Here is a 23230-nt window from a genome sequence, read left to right as displayed (position 1 = left end):
GGCGGCAGCGCTGGGACCGGGAGGAGCGCGCTGAGCTGGGAGTCGGCCAGTGACCCACCCAGCCGAGCCTCCCCCGGTCCGTTCGACCCACGGCAGCCCTCTGGGTGGGAGCTAGGCCGTCTTCCTTCGTTGGCTCTTCCTTCTTGGGGCCCCCGGGCGCTTGCAACTGGCTCCCCTTCAGAGGACCTGGGCATCGTGCACCTCGGAGTCACCCCGGACCCACGAGAGGGGCCCCACTCCTGCCCTGGCCCATGGTGGGGACCCTGCGGTGATCGGGAGGGCGAATGTCCTTGACAACCCCGCTGTGCAGCGGAGAAGACTTGTGATCACCCCGATTCCCTTCGCCACGCCCTGCTCTCAGGGAGCTAACCTGGGCTGAGACCGACTCGCCCAAGGTCACGCGAGGTCAGAGCCGGGAGGAAGCCAGGTATCCTGGGTCCCAGTACCAAGGTCACATAGCAAGTTCCGGGCACCGTAAGGGGGACACCAAGGTGTAGGTCCCTGCTATTAACGGTTGGTCCCCCAGATTTGTTACTACTTTTTCCTTTTTTTTTTTCCTTCAGTTTAAAGAAGTGCACTGATAAGAGGTTTACTGATAAGATCTCTACACTGGAGTTTAGGCTCCTTAGGTTTAAATCTTGGCAAGACCATTAGTTGACTGTATAACCCTGAGCAAAATGAACATCTCTGAGCCTTTATATGTCAATCAGAAAAATAGCTATTCTTGTGTCACAGTTATTTGAGGCTTAAATAGGACAGTATATGTAAAAGCACCTAAAACATGCAGAAGGAACACAAAAATCGGAACTTTTTGGACCATCAATAGATTTGTTTTAGGGGGTAGTCATCAAGTGGACAGAGATTGCTGGGTTTATTGCTCTGTAATTGGATTTGATTGTGTCAGTCTCTTCAGACCCTAATTTGCTTGGGATGCTAACTCTTAGGTCAGATTTGTTTCTAAAGCTGAAGTAATTTCTGGGTTACTATTAAAACAAATCCATCTCTTAATCCCTGGGCCTCTACTTAACACCCACTGGGAACTAGAGCAACACTAGTAATAAGTGTGCTGGTAAATTTCTTGGGCCTTTACTGTGGACTGCAGGAACTCGGTCGGAGGAGTTTGGGAAGTGTTGGACTGCAGAATCAGAAGGTGAGATTCTCAGTCAGGCTTGGTGGCACATATTTGGAAACCAGCAGTCTGGGTGGCTGAGGCAGGAGTATTACAAACAAGTTTGAATCCATCTTGAGCAGTTTGGCAACTTAGACCCTATCTCAAAATAAAAAAGGGCCAAGGATGTGTAACTCAGTGTGAAAGCCCTGGGTTCAATCCCATTACCCCCCCAACAAGAGAGCGAGAGAGAGAGCGAGAGAAGGTCCTCCTTGGACATAGACTCCCTGTGTGCTGGCCTTCACCTCTGGGCCAGTTTCTCCTTGTAGGGATTGGTATCTCTAAAAGATCTGAGTCTAACCCAGGGTAGAGGGGCTGAGCTGGATTCTGGATTTGGAGGAGCAGTTCCTCTATTGGGTTGCCATTTAAGATTTTGTTTGAAAAAACATCTGCAACTTAAAAAAACTTTCCCACAGAGAAAATAGAGGGTTTCTGAAGACTTTCTTGGCTCTCAACTATTATAATGAGCCATTTTGCCATCTGCCATCACTCATTGTAGGTCCTGCCTGCTATCTGTCCAACACCATATTGTGTGTTGAAGCTGGAGAAGGAAGAGAAGACAAAACGAGCTACAGACTAAGATGGCCCAGGGTCTGGTCAGAAGTTCAGGGGTCCAATCTAGGCCCAGGGTTTTTATCTGAAAACCCTGTCTCCCCAGGTCTCATTCCTCCCAGTCTTTAACTCACTACTGAGAATTGAACCCAGGGCCTTTAGACTGAACTACTCCCCCAACCCATTTTAAAAATTTTTAAAGAGTCTCACTAGTTTAAGCAGGATAGGCTCAAACTTGTGATCCTTCTGCCTCAGCCTCCCAGAAATTTAGGATTACAGTCATGTACCAATAATAATCCACCTACTAGGATGTCTTCCTAGGATTAAGACTTGACAGGAGGTTTTGGCAGATGTCCTTTTGGGTCTGGCCCTAACTTTTCAGTCCAGGACATAATTGCAGATTCCCAAGATTAGAGAGTGCAATTCATTCATACTTTTTTGATGGCTGGTTGTTGTGTCATCATCAATAAAGGCCAGTATTTGTGCAAAAGGATCAGGCTCCGAAAAGGAAGTCAAAGACAGGAGTAACACATGTCCCTTGTTCATGTATATGGCATGAAAAGAGATCATCAGAATAAAATCTAATGTTTAAGCTAAAAAAGAAATATAGTTTTGTTCTACCTTAAACATTTTTGACAACCTACGTTCATAAAATCAACTTTGAAAAAAGTATAGTGCTTAAATTCTTGACTCAAATGTAAAACATTTATTTAGGTTTTTAAATCCAAGAAAGGGCCAGGCATGGTGGCGCACACCTGTAATCCCAGCACTCAGGAGGCTGAGGCAGGAGGATCACAGTGAGTTCAAGACCAGCCTGGGCTACATAGTGAATTCCAGGTCAGTCTCAACTACGTAGTGAGACCCTGTCTAAAAAAAAAAAAAGAGAAAGAAAGAAAGCCACTGCATTGAGTTAACACATGTCAAAGTATTACTGGAAAATTCCTAAATATATCTGCAGAATTGTAGCATTTTTGGCCATCAGCATTCATCTCCACTGTTCTGTGTGGTTTCATTCTCTGCCTGACATCTCTTTGTTGATATTCACATAGGTCTCTCGGCTGCTGGGGGCATTTCACAGCCCAAAACAGGTGACCAGAGCTTTTGCTGGTGGCGTGAGTATAATCATACTTTTAATTTTTTTTCCTTTTAGAAGTTTCTCAAGAAAGATGCTCTAATATATAGCATTTACTCTCCATTTATTTAAAACTATTATACTAAAATCATTGACAAACATATACACAAACGTATTAGTCACTTGTGCATGTGAAAGAATTATATTACAGCTGGCTCTGGAAGCCTGTGACATTACTGTCTTGAAGGATCCTTGTTAAAATAGATAAATATTACTCTTGAGCCTGTTACTTTATTTCACAACCTCATTTTGGTAAGAAGCTTTTTTTCATGCTAGTACAAGTTGAGAGAAAATTGTTGAGAAGCTTCAAACCTTGCTTTGCATTTTTATTTTGTGAGCTTCCCTAAAAACAGTAGATTGACTGCCAATTGGGAATTTCTCAAACATTGCTAAGCCCTGTAGGCTTATGCTTTCTTATATAGTCATTATAGACTATCACATTAGTGGCTCATCTATTTTCCATCAAATCTGCTGCTTTTAGAATTCCCAGCATTAGAGTTCTATGTTTTAAAAACTGATACCACAGTTTTGGAACATTCTAAGACTGTGGGTCAGTGATTTCCCATTCATTTTTATTTTATTTCCCTTTTACAGAATCTAATTTGGAATTCCTAATTTCTATACTACCATATAACACTTTATATATGAGGGATTTGTAAGACCATAGTACATTTTATTTCCTAGTTATTTTCTCTACTGTGGGAGTAAAGTAGATTTCCTCATGGTCTGATGCTGTTTATTATACATGGGGAGGACAGGAAGAAGATGCCAAAGGGTTCTTTTGGCTCTGCTTGTACAGAAAATGCAAAATGAGCCTTGCACTTGGAGCTTGAGAGTAGCTAAGCCAGTATTTCAAATACATTCAGAGAGCTGATCATTGGTCTCTGCTGTTACTTAATTTTTAGGATACCCATTAAAAAAAGGATATATATAAATTATTTTTTTTTGGCCTGATAGGATTAGTTTCAGATGAAATAAGAGGAGACATTAATTTTGAAAAAATTTCTTCAGCCATACAGAAGAATTGAGAATTCATCTGCCTGTCCAGGAGGTATCATTAGAAGGTGAAGAACCATGGAAAGTTGATTTAGTGTTTATTTAAAGTCAGTTTGTGATTTTTCTTTTTAACATGTAGCTCAGGCAACTAGAACTAAAAAAAGACCAGATGGAATAACGTTCCCAGTAATAAAATGAATAGAATGTATAGTTTTCAAATATAGAGAAATATTATTAACTGAATATTTATTAACTCATTTAAACCCCCTTCCATATTTTTATTTCTATATTGAAATGTTGGCTTCATTTTGTCTGAAGTCTTTGAAACAAATAATTGATGTTCTATCATAAATACACTTATTGCATTCTCTAATATAGTGCAGGCTCTGTAGGTCTGGTCATACATTACCCTTATTAGCCACAAATCACTTGGCTGAGCTTACTTATTTTACACTCACTAAGGACAAGTTTTACACAGGAACTAGGAAAGTGGAGGTCTTAAAGTGTAGCCTGAGATTCTGAGCTTCAAAACAGACCTCTGATACTCTGGAAATGTGTCTGAAAGAGCTCTGTATGCCTGAAGAAGTGGCCTGAGGACAGACAACCTCTTGCTTTGTGAAGAACCCTCTGAAATAGTGCAAACAACACAGTTGAAATATTTTAGTCTTTGGTTTTACAGACTTGGAACAGTTGGTCTCATCATAGCTTGTCTGAAAAGAAATCTCAATTGGGAAGTCTACTTGGCATAGTGTAATATATTTTGGCTATATCTAAAAAACATTATTTTACTTCTTTATAAGACCTCTGGACACAGGTAGAATAGATTTGTAGAATCTCCTGTCTGTTGAAGTCTGCCTCTGCTTTCTGGTCCTGGGGAAGTTTGTTTTCTTAGCAGTGTTTGGGGTCTTTCTAAGGCACCCTGTGAGATGGATTTCTCTGTCAATTATATTCTATTTTAAACCCTCGAAAACCAATTCTTACTTTGTTCCTTTAATGATTTCTTATATTCAGGTTCAGACAGTAACTTTAATTCCAGGAGATGGAATTGGCCCTGAAATTTCAGCTGCAGTTATGAAAATTTTTGATGCTGCCAAAGTAAGTAGGATTTTTTAAAAAATCCATTTAATAATAATTTAAGTGTTTTTAGCCAGTTATGTTCTGTGACAGTGAATTGCATGTGTTTATAGAGTTTGGGAGGTCTGTTGTTAATCTCCACAGATCATCTCTTTAATAATGTTTCAGTGTTATTTGTTACTGGCATTGTTGTTAGTTTAAAATTTGTGATATATAAAATAATCAAAGTAGTACTGCAGGATTCATGGATCTTTGAACTCAGCTTGGGTTTAAAGTTCTTTTTTGGGAAGTGAGGGGTTTGAAGTCATTGTATCATCCTGCCAAAATAGAGGAGAAAATTGATGTTTGGGAAATTTAGATGGGACATTTTGAAGGACTTCTTTTTTCCTTTCTTTCTTTTTTTGTTTTTGCTTTTGTTGGTGCTGGGGATTGACCCAGGACCTCACATATGCCAAGCACATGCTCCATCACTGACCTGTACCCCTAGTCCCTTGAAAGAAGCTTATTTAAAAAACTGTGATGTGAGCTGGGCATGGTGACACACACAATCCCAGCAGTCTGGGAGGCTGAGGTAGGAGGGTCACAAGTTTGAGCCGAGACTGGGCAAATGAGTGAGGCGCTGTCTCAAAATTTTAAAAATGAAGGTGGTAGGGATACATAGCTCAGTGCAAAGGCCTTGGGTGTAATTCCCAGTACCACCAAAAAAAAAAACCATTATCAAGAATGGGATATTTAGCTAAGCTGTCGATCTTTAAAAATACTCGTTTTTGTTTGTCTCTTTGTGTCAAAGTCTCCAATTCAATTTGGTTGTTTTTAGTACATTCCCAGAGTTGTACAGTTATCTACAAATCTAATTTTGGAACTTCTTTTTTTATGGTGCTGGGATCAAATTCAGGACCTTATGTGTGGTAGGCAAATTTCTACCACTGAGCTATATCCCCATCCCTAATTTTGGAACCTTTTATCACCTAAAAAGAAACCCCATGCCTGATGCAGTCACTCACCTTCTCCTCTCTCTCCTACCCCATCCTCTGCCCTTTATCTTCCTCAGCCCTAAGCAACCACTGTTTTCTGTCTCTGCATGGTATGCTCAAAAATATAGTGAATGGTTAAAGTTTAAATGTATTAAAGTAAAAGACACACATTGCCATGAATTCTTGGCAGAACACTCCTCCTTGCTTTGAACGTACTCATCCCATTGTTCTTTCTGCTTTGTGAAGCAATTCTGGAAGTCTTCTTTCATGAATATCTTCAGTTGTGCTGTTTCAGCTGCTTAGATATTCTGAATATTCAAAATGTTTACCTTTCATGGTCATTTTGATTTTGAGGAAGAACCAGAAGTCACATGGTGCCAGATCCCTTGAATAAGGTGGATAAGGACACTCTGTAGCCAGGCGTGGTAGCGCACGCCTGTAATCCCAGCACTCAGGAGGCTGAGGCAGGAGAATCACTGTGAGTTTGAGACCAGCCTGGGCTACATAGTGAGTTCCAGGTCAGTCTCAACTACATAGTGAGACCCTGTCTCAAAAAAAAAAAAACAAAAAACAGAAGAGCCAGGGATTTAGCTCAGCGGTTTGGTGGCCTGCCTTGCAAGCGCAAGGACCCGAGCTCAGTTCCCGGTACCAAAAAAAACAAATAATAAAGGAAGGCAATTAAAAAAAAAAACAACTCTGTAATGTTTTTGTTTTGTTTTGTTTTTTGAGACGCTATATCTTCTAGGCTGGCCTTGAATTCACTAGGTTGCCCAGTCTGGCCTCAAACTCAGTGATCCTCCTGCCTCAGCCTCCCAAGTGCTGGGATTACATGCATGTGCCACCACATCTGGCATTGTAATATTTTTGACAGAAATTGCTGTGAACAGTTGATCAAGAGGTAATCAAAAAACAGTGAATATTTACAGGAAAATACTTATTGTAGTACAAGATACATTGCCATTAATCCCCTTCAAAATGCTCCCCCTCACTTCAAACATGCTTATCCCATCATTCTTGGCAATGCATCTTTAACTTTAATAAGTTTTTTTTTTAATTAAAAAATCCATCATTTCGATCACCTGTGTATGTTTTGGTGTTCTGGGATGCAAATAGATTCTTATATGGTCTTATGTGATCTGCTTCTTATACTCAGTCTAGTGTTTTCAACATCCGTCCATACACAGTACCAGGGATCGTTTCTCTCTGCTTCTTACATGGGAGAACCTTGAGGCTCCTGGAGAAGCAAAGCGTGCAGGGGAGCCAGCAGGACGTGGTGTGAGGAACTCTGAGTGCCAGGCCTTGAGAGTTGACTGTCACTGTGGCGTGCCTGGCAGTCTCGCTGCTGTCAGCTCACCGCTATGCTTCCGTGGCCTCTAGGCGCCAATCCAGTGGGAGGAGCGGAATGTCACTGCCATTCAGGGACCTGGAGGGAAGTGGATGATCCCGCCAGAGGCCAAGGAATCCATGGATAAGAACAAGATGGGCCTGAAAGGTAGGAGGGCAGGGTGGAGAAGTTGGATATTGCTTTCTGTGCCTGGGTGTTAAGCTCCAGAGTTGATCTGCATAGGCAAAGAGAGGCCGGCTTCCTGCTGAAGCAGAGCCATGTTTTTATGAACTCTCCATTCATAATAAGGTGCTTTGTTTTATATTTTGAACATTCTTTTTTTAAAGCCTAGTAAAAAATATTAAAGTATTACTGGCCATTACCAACTGACAGTATGTATTCATTTATCTTTTACCTCATTTTTACTTTTTTTTTGGAACTGGGATTGAACTTGGGTAAATCCCCAGCCCTGTCATTTTTACATTTTTATCATTATTGTAATATACATTTAAAGTCCTGATTCAAAATGACTAGCACGTGACAGACTGAAATGTGGTACAACTTAAAATCATAGGTCCAAGATTGACTCTCCTGTCAGCCACACAATGGCTGGCAGGCCTGGCAAACTGCTTAGTCTTGGGTTTTTATTTCTTCCATTTGGTGTCGGGGGGAAGTACCAGTGTTTTAACTTGGGCCCTTTCACTTGCAAGGCCGGTGGCAGAACCACTGGACCAAATCCCTGGCCCTTATTTCCTCCTTTTTTTTTTGTACTGGGGATGGAACTCGGGTCCTTGCATTTGTGAGGCAGGCGGCAGAACCACTGAGCTAAATCCTCAGCCCTTATTTCCTCCATTTTTAAATGGCTCCTATGGAGCATTGTGAGGACAAGGTGATGTCAAGCACCTTGACAGTACAACGTTTTGTCCCAGAGGCTTTCAAGACAGAAGTGCAGTGAGGTTCCAGAGTCTCTGTGAGGGTAATTTCCTCCTTCACTGGATCTAAGAGAGGGGATCAAGCTAGTGGCACACACATTGCACAAGGAGCCACATGTGAAACCAGATGTGTCCTCTTGTTACCTGGGTGTTCTTCCTTATGACAGGCCCTTTAAAGACCCCAATCGCAGCTGGTCACCCATCTATGAATTTACTGCTACGTAAAACATTTGACCTTTACGCCAATGTCCGGCCATGCGTCTCAATCGAAGGCTACAAAACCCCTTACACTGACGTGAATATTGTCACCATTCGGGAGAACACGGAAGGAGAATACAGTGGTATTGAGCACGTGGTATGTTCAGTTATTTTTGTGTTTGTAATTGAATTGCTCTTCATCTCTCATAGTTTCACCTGAACATATCTCCTGTCTTAGTTACTTTTCTCGTTGCTGAGACAAAATACCTGACACCCACAGTTAAAAAAGGAAATGTTTATTTAGCTCACAGTTTGTAGAGGTTTCAGTCCGTAGTTGGCTTGGTCCAAAGCAGAGTGGCATGGTAGAGGGGCATTGCTGTGGGAGAAGCAGTTCATGACAAGCAGAAGGCAATAAGGCAGCAAGCTACAAGTGACAAGCAGTGACCCTCTTTCAGGCCCTTATGTCCTATCCAAGCTCCCTTCCCTTAGAGCAGGTAGCACCCACACCCAGGATAGGGGAGCTTTAATTCTAGCATCGTACCATGAATCAATTCCAGCATCATATCCTTGATCCCAGCAGCATATACCCTAGATCCAGCCACCTCCAAAAAGCCCCACCTATAACCACATGAATTTTGGGGGTACATCTAGATACAAGCCATAGCATCTCCCAAGGACAAATGAGTGTTACCTTTCTGAGGAGTTGGGTGTTTTTCTAGGGCTGGTTCTGCAGATGACTACTGAGATGGATGCAGGAGGAGCAGAGCCTGGTGGTTTAGAGCACAGACCTGGGACTCTGCCTGCCTCACAGATGTGCCTGTGGGCAGGCGACCCTCTCTGGGTCTTGGTTTCTCTCTTCTGCATAGCAGGGTTTATTACACCTGCTCCAGAGGCTGAAGTTGACACTGACCCTGGGAACGCAATGTGTGCCACTGGCCACACTAGATGCCACTTTGATACAGTCTACACTGCCTGCAGACTTCGATGGTTGTGGTCACACTCTCTGAGCAGGGCAGGACTCTGTCTCTCTCAGATTGTCGATGGAGTCGTGCAGAGCATCAAGCTCATCACCGAGGAGGCGAGCAAGCGCATCGCTGAATTTGCCTTTGAGTATGCACGGAACAATCACCGGAGCAATGTCACAGCTGTGCACAAGGCCAACATCATGTGAGTCCCACGGAGACGCCGCTCTGCTGCTGTGCCTTGCTGGGTGATGACAGACCAATGCTGAGGAGCAGGAGTCCAGGCCCTGTGAGCTAAGGAAGGCCTGAGGGTTGTTATGAGAAAGGAGGCTGGAGAAGACTTGGGTCTCCATGACCACATGGTCAGGGCTTCGATGGTGCTGCTGTTTCCTGCTGTGTCTTGGGTGCATATTCTCATCACACTCAGCCAATTAAAAGCTGTCTCTTCTGAGTGTAACCTAACCTAAGAAAATTATTAAACATGCAAAATAGTAAAACCATTTAAATAATGGAGGATGGAGGTGGGTTAACCCTTTAAACCCATTTTTGTAATATTACCGAGTGCTTGGTTTTTGTTGGGTAGTACTATAAAAATCTAGTGTTCTCTGTAACGATGAAACTACATATTTTATGTTTTTATCCTGTTGTGCCTCTAGAAGGATCACAAGACATTTTCAGTTTTGTTAACTGCCTAAGAAATAATTTTTACTGAGCTGGGCATGGGGGTACATGCCTATAATCCCAGGAGGCTGAGCCAGGAGGATCTGTGAGTTCAAAGCTAACATGAACTACACAGTTCAAGGTCAGCCTGAACTACATAGTGGGATCTTGTCTCAGAAAAGAAAGAATTTTGCTATAATTTTTTACTGTAATGATTTTACTGTAATTGAAATTGGACATTTTAACTTCTGGAACTTGAATTTCTTGAACTTCTGGTCAGCCTGAACTACATAGTGGGATCTTGTCTCAGAAAAGAAAGAATTTTGCTATAATTTTTTTACTGTAATGATTTTACTGTAATTGAAATTGGACATTTTATCTTCTGGAACTTGAATTTCTTGAACTTTTTTCACATGGGTGTTTTCTTAAATACAGGAGAATGTCAGATGGACTTTTTCTGCAGAAATGCAGGGAAGTTGCAGAAAATTGCAAAGATATTAAATTTAATGAGATGTATCTTGACACAGTATGTTTGAATGTGAGTACATTTTCATACTTACCTGTTACTTTCTGTGATGAACACTGTGTGTGCTCACAGCTTTTGATTGCTAAATGCACAAATGTGTTCCTTGTAGATGGTTCAAGATCCATCCCAGTTTGATGTTCTTGTTATGCCAAATTTGTACGGAGACATCCTTAGGTGAGTTTGACTCCACCCTTTTTATCTTTGGTCTCTGGTTTATTTACAGACATGCTAAATAAATTTTGAGTTAACATTTTTCCATGCTGTTTCTTATGAAACAGCATTTTTCATCAGATGTAAGCTGAATTCTAATGGTGCAGGTGGTGACATCAATGATTACATGTTAAGGTGGGGTCAGTCCTTTATTTACCAAGTCAGCACTGGGCTATTGCTCCCTCATCATAGTTCACTTTTTCCATTTTTCAATTGTTTTGCAGTACTACAAAGTAAATCCAGGACCATCATCCTGAGCTACATTCCCAGCCTTTTCCTGTTGTTTTTGTTTGTTTGTTTGTGTTAAATTTTGGGACAGGGTCTCACTAAGTTGTCCAAGTAGTACTGGGCAACCCTTCTGCTGTAGCCTCTCAAAGTGCTGGACTTGGAGGCATGTGGTTTTTCTCAGATGTTTTATTGGTTGGCTGATTGATTTCAGAATGTTGTATTATGTATAGCTAGGTTGGTCACTTTAAGACATTTTTTGCTTATTTTTTGTGATGCTAGGGATTAAACCTAGGGCTTCATGCATGCTAAGCATGAGCTCTGCACTGAGCTACACTGAGGTATACCCCCAGCCCCAGTAACTTTCATCTGACTTCCAGAAAAGTTACAAGAATGGCACAGAAAATTTCTGAACTCAGCACCTGGGTTTGCCAGATCTTAACATTTCACCACGCTTACTTTGTTATCACCTCATCACCATTGTTGGCCAGCTGTGATTATTATTCCTTCTGTATCAGCCATCATTCCTTCTGTATTAGGGTTTGGCATCCTGCCGCAAAGTTGGAGTTGCCCTTCCTGTGTCTGTTTACTTAGCTTTGCCATATGGGCTCGTGGTGTTGTTTATTCAAGGCTGTGCCCCTCGCCTCATCATTCCCATTGGTGCTCAGGTGGGCCAACTGGGCCAGGCTCCCTTCCCCGTGGCTCCTGGTTCCTGTGGTCTCAGCCCCTCCTTCTCTGAGCATCGTCTTGCTGTCCAGTGTAGTGAGATGCTCCAGGATCATCTGCATGTTCTGAACCTTAGCCTTGGAATCAGCCACTTTTCCAGGAAACTGGTTCCTGCTAGTGGAACATGGTGTTTTAAAATAAAGTCCAAATGCCAGATGCGATGTTTTCCTTTTCTAAATATCTGCCTACAGTGACCTGTGTGCAGGATTGATCGGTGGTCTTGGTGTGACCCCAAGTGGCAACATCGGAGCCAACGGGGTGGCCATCTTCGAGTCGGTAAGGGACCCAGACACCCAAGCAGAGGTCAGGTCGGAACCGGAGGGACACAGTAGAGGCTCTGTATACATTTGGGGTTTAACTATGCCATTTTATAAGTTGTCAAAAGAATAATGCTTTTTTCTGGTACTGGAGATCGAACTCGGGACCTTACACTTATGAGGCAGGCGGCAGCATCACTGAACTAAATAACCCGCCCAATAATGTATATTTTTATAAATAGCCTTCATTTGTTCATTTTGCTTCAGATATTATGTAACCTTCTCTTGTATTTTACCAAAAACTAACTGATTAGTCCATATTTTTGTACTTTTAAAAAGCTTAGCTCTGAATTTCCTCCAGGCTTTACTCTTGAGGTCTGTGTCGGGTGAATTACACGCAGCACCATCAGCACAAACCTTCAGGGGGTGAGGAAGGTGATGGGAACTCCCTCCAGCTCCCTTCAGAGAGCTGCTGTCTTTGTTAAGTGTAGGGTGGAGCCCAGGGCCAGTGCTCACCACCCTCTGAGGGCTGCAGGTTTGGGTCTCCTTGCTGATGCTGCCTTCCTGACGTGCAGGTTCACGGGACGGCCCCCGACATCGCAGGCAAGGACATGGCCAACCCCACCGCCCTCCTGCTCAGCGCTGTGATGATGCTGCGCCACATGGGGCTTTTTGACCATGCTGCGAGGATCGAGGCCGCATGCTTCGCCACAATCAAGGATGGAAAGGTATCGTGGTCTCGACCTGTGTGGCAGATGCATCTCTGTGTTGTGAGTGAAGGGAGCACTCAGGAGTGGAAGGAATCGAAGTCAGAGATTCTCAGGGTAGGCGCCCTGGGTGAGCTGCAGGAGGTGTGTGCACACATGTTCATTTGCTGAGGTCAGGGTCCACGTATTTTACACAGAAAGGACCAAGAAGCACTGATGGGCATTGTGCACAGCAGGAAGGACAGTGGGAGCCAGAGACAGGAGGGCCAGCCCAGCCTCTCTCTCTCTTGATACTAGGGATTGAACCCAGGGCTGTTGCACTAAGCTGCATCCCCAGCTCTTTGTTCTTTTTTTTTAATTTTATCTTTTATGTTTTCAGGTAAGGTCTTGCACAGTCACTGAATTACCCAGGCTGGACTCAGCCTGTGCACCACCGAGCCTGGCTTGCCAAGTCCTCAGCAGAATTTCTCCAAAGCTGGCCCCTTTATAAAAAAATGTTATAATTTGAGATTCCTTCATATAACCTGTTGGACCCTTGTAGTCGGGTTTTAGTATCCTGCCTAGTGTTTGATGTAGGCCTGAGAAAAAGAATACCCTAAGAGAAAGAACTAAGACAGAGAAAGCAGGGTGTCAGGACGACCAATGTCAGTGCAACCAACAAAGGCGCTGGACAGTCCCAGGCACTGACTTTTATTGACAATCATTTGGGGTAAAGGCAACATGTGGTTTCTATGGAAATTATTGTAACAAGTCTTATAACGAATAAGACAGCATTCCCAAATTGGAAACAAAATAGACAAAATATATGATTAAAAATAAAACATTGTCTTTTTAGCCTGAAGGTTTTAGTTGTGGCAACAGATTTTGGATGTGAGTTATTTTGACCTGGACACATAGGCTTTAACCAGACTTACTTTGAAAAATAAACAAGCCAATTGTGGTCTTGAATCTCTATAGCCTACTTTAGACATAATCAATATTATAGTCCTCTACACAACCAAAATACAAGAAATGCAAGCCTTTTGTTTTTTTGTATTGTTGGTGGTGGTGAGGATGGAACATAGGTCTTCTTGCATGCTAAGCAAGTGCTGTACCACTGGTTACACCCTCAGCCCAAGCTTATTTTTAACAGCCTGACAGTAACTTTAGGGAGCCCTGTTCTGTTTTTATTCTAAAGCTTTATTTGAGAAGTGACACCTTAGGGCCCAGCAGAAAGATGCCTGAGTTATACAGCAGACCTTAATTGTATGGGATGCAGACACAAGACCAAAATATATAAAAACATATATGTAATTTAAGACAGGGTCTTGCTATGCAGTTCAGGCTGGCCTTAAAATCATGATGATCCCCTTGCCTCAGCCTTCGGAGTGCTGGGATTACAGTTGTGCACCACCATGCCCAGCAAGAGAATTATATTGAGGTCTGTTTGCAATAGAGAGACAGTAAGCCAGTGGAAGACAGACTGATTGTATGGAAGACCTGCTCTCGTAAGGAGGGAGATTTAAGACACAGTCACTTAGGTATTTTTTGGTATTTGTTCTCTAGCCTTCAAAAATAGATCAGAACATGTCTTAAGTTTTTTAAGCTTCAAAAATTTCCCATGACTTTGTAAAACCTCTTGTTTAGTTTTTCTTTCATTTAAATATGAATAAGTGGGCCAGGGATTTAGCTCAGTGGTGCTGCCACCTGCCTCATAAATGCAAGGTTCTGAGTTCGATAACCCCGGTACCAAAAAAAATGTTTTAAGTATTTCCTCAGGGACTAATGTGTGAACAAGGGGGAAATTTGGGGAGACTTCCATGCTGCCTTTTGAAGCAGGAGCACCTGTATTGTTTGAGTGTTTTTGTGGACTCCCTGTAATGGGGTCTCCTGGTCCTCCCAGGGAGTAGGTGGTACATGGGGGCCTAACTCTGAAGAGAGGAACTAAATGAAAGTTGGAGCAGGCAAGCTCCTTGCTCGGTTCACATCTCACTGACGGCTTTGAATGACAGTGTCCTGGCTTCAGTTCAGGGCATGGATCCCTTTTTATTCTTGCTGTTTCCTTTTCTCAGAGTTTAACGAAAGATTTGGGAGGCAATGCCAAGTGCTCCGACTTCACGGAAGAAATCTGTCGTCGGGTGAAAGATTTAGACTAACATTCACCAGTGGTGTACGCTGGAGTCACTCCTAATGGACATCACCGCGTAAACGTCCCTGTAGGCGCCTGCCATTTTGTGTGCATTTGGTTTGCTTGTTTCTTGACAGAGCACATTTTAAAATCTGGCCTTTTCTTAACCAGTCTGTGCAAAGGATACAGGGGATGTCTCTGACCTGCTTTCAAAGGACTTTTTCCAAGTGCTTGTTTTATTTATTAAATGTCTATCTGGTAAACATTGTTTTGTAAACTAAGTGGACTGTATCATTTGCCATTGTTAACCATTTTACATTTTAGTTTAAATAATTTTTCTCAACTGTAAATATTAAGATACAGAATTATTAAGAGAAAACATACAACTTTTTAAACAAAAGTCCTGTCTTTGGTTTATGCAAAACATAGTGGAAATAAAACAGGACATTGACATAATAGCACAAGATGACATTCTTATAAAGCTAAATGGGCATAGAGAAATTTCCTAGGAAAGTTCACATGTAAAACAGGAAAATGGTATATTTCTTAGCAATACGGAAAATACAGACAAATGTTCCCTTTACATGAATTATTATGAATAAAAATTTCAGATCCAAGAAATATATGATGAGCAATATAATTTTGTTAATAAGATACAGATAACATACAGTGTATGGAGTCCCCCATGTGTCATGTTTTTCGTGACTTTACATTGAGGTTTAACACTGTGTGGCTCCAGATGAAGCCATGGGTGGTGCCACCTTCTCCCTGGTTGCACTGTCACCATTGCATCATCAAGGCCCCCAGCCCTGTCCTACCTGAGCTGGGCCAGGAGCTGACCCTGTCATGTTCCCTCTACCGTCACAGCAGGGAGATGGCTCCATTCTCGCTGCTACTGCTGGGCGGCGCTGCTCGGGGTCTGGTCCCTGGAGTTGGAGCTGCAGTTGAGGAACCCAGGGTGCCAGCTATTGAATTCACATCTCAGCCGCTGCCCTTTCGCCTCCTCCAAATCACTGTGCCCTTCACCCAGTCCCTGCCCTCTGTCTCAGCAGCACCAACATAAGATACCACTGTAGAGAGGGAGCTGACTTACAAAACAGGTCACCCCGCAGCCTGGTCTTGTCAGCCTGTGACCTTCAACTCCCTTCTCCCCGTGCTGTCTCCCTGGCAGCAGTGAATGCAACTGCACTTGGCCCCCATCAGTTTGCAAACCTGTGGCTTTGCATAATGTCCCCAGATCACAAGGGGATTTCTTAACAATGGATGTCCTTGACTGGGTCATTTTTAAAGCTTGTAACCAGACCAGCACTCCTTACCTGTATTTTATTTTGTTTATGCTGCTGCTTCCTTTGTTTTTTTGGATTGTGCTAATTACCAGTGGCTCTTGGTTCATAGAAATAAAGAATTCCAAAACAACCAAGATGTGTGCCTTCTGCCTTTCCAGCTCAGGTGCCTTGGGGCATTTCGGCTCAGCTTATTTCTAAGAATGACCGCTAGAGTGCGCAGAGTAGATGTGTGGCCTGGTGGTAATGCACTGATGCCAGAGTGGCTCTGGTTACTAGATTGCTCCACTGACCATCCTGCCTGCCACTAATAGTGTGCAAATGGTAATTTGTGCCTATCACAGAATCCCACGGGTTAAACACTCACTGCTCTGTGCCCGGCTTGTTCAACTGACAAAAAAACCAGGTACTTGTTAACAGTTTTGTTAAAAGTTTAATATCCATTATTACACATTAAATACAGTCACATGGCGGCAGCAGTTTTAGGCAGTGTCCAAGAAGATTCCAGAGTAAGTCTGGTAAGTGATCTAGATGGCTTTAACTGCAGCACACTAGTAATACGACCCCCACCCCCACCCCACCATGGCCTCTGTTGAGCTGTTGAGCTATGGCTTGTTAGGTCTCCCTGGACTTAGGTCGCAGCAGTATCAACCCTTTAGTTGTGAAAGGAGAGTTGATTTCATCACCTGAACTCTTAAGCAGAATTTAAACTACTTGCATTTGGAGCTTCTTCAAGTTGTAGACATCCGCCGAACCCTGGCCTGGAGGTCAGTTCTGCCTGAGTTCCTGTGGCCACATGGGAGAGCCTGGAGCTCGGAGACGCCTCCTCAGGGAAAGGCTACCTTCTCTACTCATTGGGGAGCATGAGGACGGCCCCCGCTACTTCTTTTGTTCTTCGTAAAAGGAATCAATGATGTCTTTGTACTTCTCCAGGACTGTGAGCCGCTTGAGTTTCATGGTGGGACCTAAAAGAGAAGTGGGAAGAAGCAAGTGAGGCCTGGGCTCCGTGGATTCTGAGAGGTACAGGGTAAGGATGCAGACTCAGGAGAGGGCCAGGTGAGGAAGGCAGGGTGAGGTGCCAGCCTCTCAGACCCAGGCCTCCAGCCATCTCATCCTGAGGAAGCTCCTGCAGTGGCCAGGGCTGGCCCGAGAACAACAGTGATGAATAGGTCAGAAATGACTATAGTTTCTTCCTAGTATAACTGGAGACTGTGTGAACCCTGGCCATCTTGCCTGTGACCTGTGCCCATCCCTGACTTCCACTCTTTGGGATTCTGTCCCTTGAATGAATATACTCATCTCCCATGATCCATTGGGGATTGGTGCCAGGGCTCCACGGATACCTAAATCTGAAAGTGCTCAAGTCTTTACATAAAGTGGCTTAGTATGTGCATATAACCTAGGCACGTACTCTATACTCATCACCCTGGTGCTAGGGATCTAACCTGGGGCCTTACACAGCGCTACAGTGGTACCTTGGTTCATGAACTTAATTCTTTCCATGATTCTAGTCACAAACCAAATTGGACAAGAACTGAATCAAATTCAAAGGTTAGGTTCAATGTTGACCTCGATTTGGTTCTTGTCCAATTAGGTTTATGACCAGAATCCTGGAAAGAATTAAGTTTGTGAACCGAGGCACCACTGCCTCCTTGCCTCTTCCCCATTTATTTATTTATTTATTTACTTATTTTGAGACAGGATTTTGCTAAATTGCTCAGTAGGTCAGGATAGGCTACAACTTATGACCATCCTGCCTCAGCATCCTAGAATGCTGGAATTACAGATCTTCACCACCTTGCCCAGCTTCTCCCATATGCTTTAATCAACTCTAGGTTACTTACAATGCCAAATATAGTGTAATAAATGCTATGTGAATAGGTGACTGTTACTGTTTAGGGGATAACAATGAGGAAAACCTGCAGATATTTAATATAGATTCTTTTTTTAAAAAAATGCTTTCACTCTAAGGCTGGTTGTGTTTTGTGGGTGTGGAATGTGCAGACAGGGAGGACCTGTAAACTGGTCCAGCAGTAGAAATAAACACTCCTACAGCTTCTGTCTTAGGCTCTTAAATATCATCTCCCTGCATCCAGCCAGCTGGATTGAGGCATTATGGCAGTCTGTGGAGAGGTCCCTGGGCCAGAACAAGTCTGTCCTACAGCTGGCAAGTATAGACCCCCAGCTGTGGGTGACGGCCCCTGGCCCACAGTATCCTCAAGACTCCAGCCAGAAGCACAGCTGTGCACTGAAATGAAGACATGTGACGTGTGTTTATTGCTCCAGTAGGGGGCGATTGTTACACAGTGACAGCTAATGCTCCAATGGCTTCTGAGTTTCAGGGACAGCTCTAATGATGTGATGGAGTGTGGAGCCTCCGTCAGGGTGTTACTGAGACTTCTTCCCTCAGCTTTGGTTTTCTCCACTTGAAGCATGGCTGAGATCCTGGGTAGCCAGCATCACTCCTGACTAACTGGAACCTTCAACAGCATCTGCTGAGGGAGGGCATTTTGCATCTGCTTGACTTGTATTCAGTTTGACAATGAGGTGTTGAGGCCTCCAACCAACACTCGGCATTGCTGAAGCTGGTGCCACCAAGTTTTAGCCTTGCTGGCCTTGATGGAGGTGCCATCCCCTTCCTTGTGCCATGAGCGCTCTAAGATACCACAGTAAGGAGCGGCTTTGGCCACTGAGGATGTACCTCAGGCTTCTCTGGTCCTACACTGTGGTCCAGGCGGTGTCATTCCTTAACTATCTTGCCAGCTGACTGAAGATGACAGCAGTGTTCCCTATGGCCACCAGCAGAACCAGGCACTGCCTGATGGGTCCACTGGGATTTGAAAGGGAAAACAATCCCCCAGTTGAGGCAAAACCAAGGACTGTGTTCAAATTAATAAGGGCCAACACATTTTGCACAGTTACCCCTCAGTATTCTTTGGGGATTTGTTCTAGGATCCTCCATCCCAGACACCAAAGCCCACAATGTTCAAATCCCTACATAAAATGGGGTAGTTGTATATAACCAAATACCTCGAATCATCTTTACTCATAATATCTTAGCAACACACTGGAAGTGATATGTAAATAGTTTCTCATTGTGCTATTTAGGGACTAATCATAAGAACATAGTCTACATATTCAGGAGAGGAGAGGAGCATTTTCCCCCCAAACATTTTCCATGTATAGTTGGTTGCATCTACCTGTGGAACCCAGACACACAGGGTCGACTGTACAGTCCACAGGCTCTGCACAACCACAAACCCACACTCCCAGCACTCAGTGTCCTCCCACAGGAAGAAAAGTGACTGCCATCCAAAGCCCATTCCCAGACCTTTGCCAGCTACCACTGCCTCCTTGTGGGCTCCTCCCTGGCACCGCATGGCCTCTGCTTCCCACAGCCCTGGGGACAGTGGAACCTACCCAACTCTCCTCCCGAGATGGAGAAGTCTCTCTCAAGAATGGCCCACTTCTGGATGTGGTAGGGCCGGGCAGCCGCGTTTGCATTGACCCTTTGGATCCCCTCTTCGATGGCCTGGTACACAGCCTCGTCCCGCTGCCCCACGATCTCAGACACAGTGCTGGCTCTGCTGCCCACCCTCTGGCAGAACTCCACAGCTTGCTCGGTCAGGTTATCTGTTGGGTCAGAGGTGTCTGGGTCCAGCGTGCACTGAAAAGTCAGAAGACAGGTAAGCCCTGGCGCCGCTCTGCAGGAAGCATACAGCAAGGTGCTAATCATGGTGAGCTGCTTCAGGGAGGGTCCTAAATGGTCCACCACATGGAGCCCTCAGCCAGTGATGTTGTCCTCTGGAAAATGGGGGCTTTGCTCCTGCCTGTCTACAACCCCGACTTTCCCTGTGCCACAACTGCTCTCAGAATCAATTTGGGATCCAGATGAGGTCCCGAGTGCGTGAACTTCTGTCAGGATGCAACCCTGCCCCCTGGGACCCCCCTCAGGCCCAGCACCTCACACACCTTCAAGGTGAGCAGCATGGACAAGAACTTCCTCTGGTCACCGATCAGCATGGCATTGCTGATGATGGGCACCTCCGTCTTCACAGCCTCCTCAATGGGCACAGGGGGCACATTCTCTCCACCCGCAGTGATGATCAGCTCTGAGGAAGGAGGGCTGGCCCAGTTTGGTGCAGACCAGGTGCTGGCTGAGCACAGCCTGGCCTCATCCCTAGCTTGCATGTCCTGAACACAGGTAGTAAGTACCTGGAGGAAGCCTCTCACACCTGCAGGGACTGAGGTGGCCCCAAGGACATTGCCACCCGTGTCCAGGCTCTGGCCTCTTCTACAGCACCCCTCTATGCCCCTGAATCGCAGGTGTCATTTTTGACTTACAGCCTGAGGCCCTACTGACAGAGCTTTGACACCAGGCCCGGGGCTGTAATCCACCCTCAGAAAAAGAACAAGCCAGCTCCCTTGTCATTTTGCAGATGTGGAAACTGAGGCACAGGGAAGCTCAGCAACATCCCAGGTCACAGGAAAGTAAGTAACACAGCTAAGGTTTAAATCCAGTCCAGTTCTAGAGCCCCTGCTGTGCCCACCATGCCACAGTGCCTCTTATGGAGCTGGTGTCCCTCTCATGGGGGTGCCCTGTCCCCTTCTTGTCTGTCCACAGACAGACTGTTCTGCACAGTCTGCTCCTTCGGGAAGCCTCCTCCAGCCCCCAGTCCACATCGACCTCTCCCTCCTTGAGCTTTTCTCACAGCTTCCTTCCACTCATCCATGGGTCACCTCTCATCCTGCCAGAGTGAAGCGGGGGGACATGCAAAGAGCTGAGATGTGTTACGGACACGTGCCAACTTCCCTTGGTGAATGTAATCATTATGTGCTGCAAACAGGGACTAATATATTTTTTAAATAAAAAAAAATGAGGCATCTCTGTATGCAAGGTGCTCAATGCACTAATTGGTTTTTGTTTTGTTTTTTTGAGACAGGGTCTCACTATGTAGCCCAGGCTGGTCTTGAACTCATAGTGATCCTCCTGCCTCAGCCTCCTGAGTGCTGGGATCAGGCATGAGTTTTTTAAATAAAAAAAAATGAGGCATCTCTGTATGCAAGGTGCTCAATGCACTAATTGGTTTTTGTTTTGTTTTTTTGAGACAGGGTCTCACTATGTAGCCCAGGCTGGTCTTGAACTCATAGTGATCCTCCTGCCTCAGCCTCCTGAGTGCTGGGATTACAGGCATGAGCCACCATGCCCGGCCCACTAATTGGTCTTTGAGAAATGTTCATTCCCAGGTTGGAGTTCATCACATTTAATAAATAAAATTCCATAAAATAAAGTCAAAAAAGTCCATGAAGATGGCCTGGCTGATTTGAGTGAGACTGTGCTCCGCTCTCATCTGTCTGAGTCAACAAAGCTGGTGCTTTCTGTGCCTATCTCCCTGGCGACGTCAGGCACAGCATGGAGCAAAGTGCTCACCAGGCATGGGACAGCAAGATGAGGGGTGAACAGCACCGCGGGGCAGGAGGCACTGGGCCCAGTGGATGCTGAGCAGGAGGGAGTTTGGCAGGCAGAGGTGGATGTGAGCAGACACGCAGCCTTTGGATTTGCAGGTAGTGTGTTAAGAGAGATAGGAGGGACTGGGGCCCAGAGCTGCCCTGGGGTCTGGGATGGTTCGGGATCAAGGTTTTAGAACACTCTGGGCCTAGAACTACAATAGAAGCATTACCATAAGGCTACAGAAGTTAGGACCCTGGGGTGTTGGTGCAAGGGCCAGAAAATAGACCAATAGAACAGAAGAGTCTCTCCTAGACAACTGCTGGATAAAGGACAACATGGCACCGTAGGACAATGGGGACAGGAAAGTCTTTTCTAGAAGCAATTAGGGCCAATTTAATATGCATTTTGTAAAGATGTCTCCACTCTATCTCTAAAAGTAGGGCCAGCTTTGGTTGAATTTTTGTTTTCTGGCTGCTCTGCCTTTTCCATGCAGGACCAAGGGCTGCACTTGCTGTTCCAAAGATAAACACCAGGTGGCGCACGCGGCCCCACCCAGTCTCATCAGTCAGGGCTCCCAAGCCTGCACAACCAGAGCCCAAATATGGAATGTCTGTCCCTCCTCAGAGTCCAGGCCTCCATCATTTAGCACCTGGACTTGATGGAACACCTGCCTGTGTGATTTCTAGAAAGTTATGGACCCACTCACCAAGATTCAGTTTCTTCTGTGAAATGTGTGTGTACACGCATTCTGTACACACATGCATCCATGTAACACCCACTTTTGCAAAGGAAGCAAAACAACTTTTCTTCAGAGGTCTCCCCAACTTATTTCCCTTTCTCCCCAGGGAAATGTCCTTTGAAATCTCATGTTTTGTTCTAATTTTTTTGGTACCAGGGATTCGGGCCCTTGCACTTGGGAGGCAGGCGGAGGAACCACTGAGCCAAATCCCTAGCCCTTATTCTAAATTTTATGTCCAGTTCATGTTCTTCTCTCCACCCGACCTGTGTCTGCAGATAAACCTCATGTTTATGCCCCAGGATCTTCCAGGATGCCCTGCCTTGTTTCTCTAGGGGATGTGACTCCCCGCTCCACCATCCACAAGCTGGGTGACCTTGGCGAGTCACCTCACCTCCCTATGTCCTCACTAGGGGTGATGACAGCACCTGCCTGTAGGAAGTGGGCTGAATAAAGGCAGGTGATGCCCAAGAAGGCTGTGCACTTGTCTCGGGCACCATTGAGGTGGGAGTGGACCCCTGCTGCTGCCCACTGGATGCAGGGTACTCACCTTTGAGGCGCCCGGTGATGTAGAGGAAGCCGTCCTGGTCCAGACGGCCTGTGTCACCTGTGTGCAGCCAACCCTCAGAGTCAATGGCCTCATATGTCTTATCCTCCATGTTCAGATAGCCCATGAAGATGGTGCGGCCCCATAGGCAGATCTCACCGATGCCCTCCTTGTCTTGGTTCACCAGCTTCACCAGGCAGCCAGGCACCAGCTTGCCTGAGCTGGGATGAAGGATGGGGGAGAAGAGAGCCTGGGATCAGCTGTTCTGCCAGGTCCCCAACCTCTCAGCCTTCACCAATGGCCAGGAGTGCCTTGCTAGGGTTTCTGTATTTAATGGGGGGGACATTCAAGAGTAGAAAGGTGGGGTTAAAGATTTTTTTGGTGACTGACTGAATGGGTGAAATGTGAATGGTAGAACCTGGAGCCTGGGATGAGCTGGCAGGGAGAGAGGAATGGCAACATAGCAGATGACCCTTCATGTC

The 23230-nt window shown here is 45.0% G+C and overlaps 2 protein-coding genes across 2 annotated transcripts in view; one reads left to right on the top strand and one right to left on the bottom strand.

Annotated features, from left to right (window-relative positions):
- Nucleotides 1–15735, top strand: part of Idh3a (isocitrate dehydrogenase (NAD(+)) 3 catalytic subunit alpha) — a 17309-nt gene extending 1574 nt beyond the window's left edge. The window contains exons 3-13 of the mRNA XM_010619495.2: nucleotides 396–427; nucleotides 2770–2832; nucleotides 4860–4943; nucleotides 7274–7388; nucleotides 8320–8507; nucleotides 9384–9517; nucleotides 10408–10510; nucleotides 10608–10672; nucleotides 11851–11935; nucleotides 12492–12644; nucleotides 14675–15735. Coding sequence (XP_010617797.1) covers nucleotides 396–427; nucleotides 2770–2832; nucleotides 4860–4943; nucleotides 7274–7388; nucleotides 8320–8507; nucleotides 9384–9517; nucleotides 10408–10510; nucleotides 10608–10672; nucleotides 11851–11935; nucleotides 12492–12644; nucleotides 14675–14758 — 1106 coding nt within the window. The 3' untranslated portion in view covers nucleotides 14759–15735. The remainder of the gene's footprint in view (nucleotides 1–395; nucleotides 428–2769; nucleotides 2833–4859; nucleotides 4944–7273; nucleotides 7389–8319; nucleotides 8508–9383; nucleotides 9518–10407; nucleotides 10511–10607; nucleotides 10673–11850; nucleotides 11936–12491; nucleotides 12645–14674) is intronic.
- Nucleotides 15736–15836: 101 nt separating this feature from the next.
- Nucleotides 15837–23230, bottom strand: part of Acsbg1 (acyl-CoA synthetase bubblegum family member 1) — a 40425-nt gene continuing 33031 nt past the window's right edge. Inside the window, exons 11-14 of the mRNA XM_010619486.3 lie at nucleotides 22752–22969; nucleotides 19986–20125; nucleotides 19434–19680; nucleotides 15837–16978 (exon numbers count right to left, since the gene is read on the bottom strand). Coding sequence (XP_010617788.1) covers nucleotides 16893–16978; nucleotides 19434–19680; nucleotides 19986–20125; nucleotides 22752–22969 — 691 coding nt within the window. The 3' untranslated portion in view covers nucleotides 15837–16892. The remainder of the gene's footprint in view (nucleotides 16979–19433; nucleotides 19681–19985; nucleotides 20126–22751; nucleotides 22970–23230) is intronic.

The sequence above is a fragment of the Fukomys damarensis genome, unplaced genomic scaffold, assembly GCF_012274545.1.
Source record: "Fukomys damarensis isolate Sample0158 unplaced genomic scaffold, DMR_v1.0_HiC HiC_scaffold_25, whole genome shotgun sequence".
Classification (NCBI taxonomy): Eukaryota; Metazoa; Chordata; class Mammalia; order Rodentia; family Bathyergidae; genus Fukomys; species Fukomys damarensis.
Note: the sequence above shows the minus strand (reverse complement) of the source record. Positions and strands in the feature narration are given on the sequence as shown.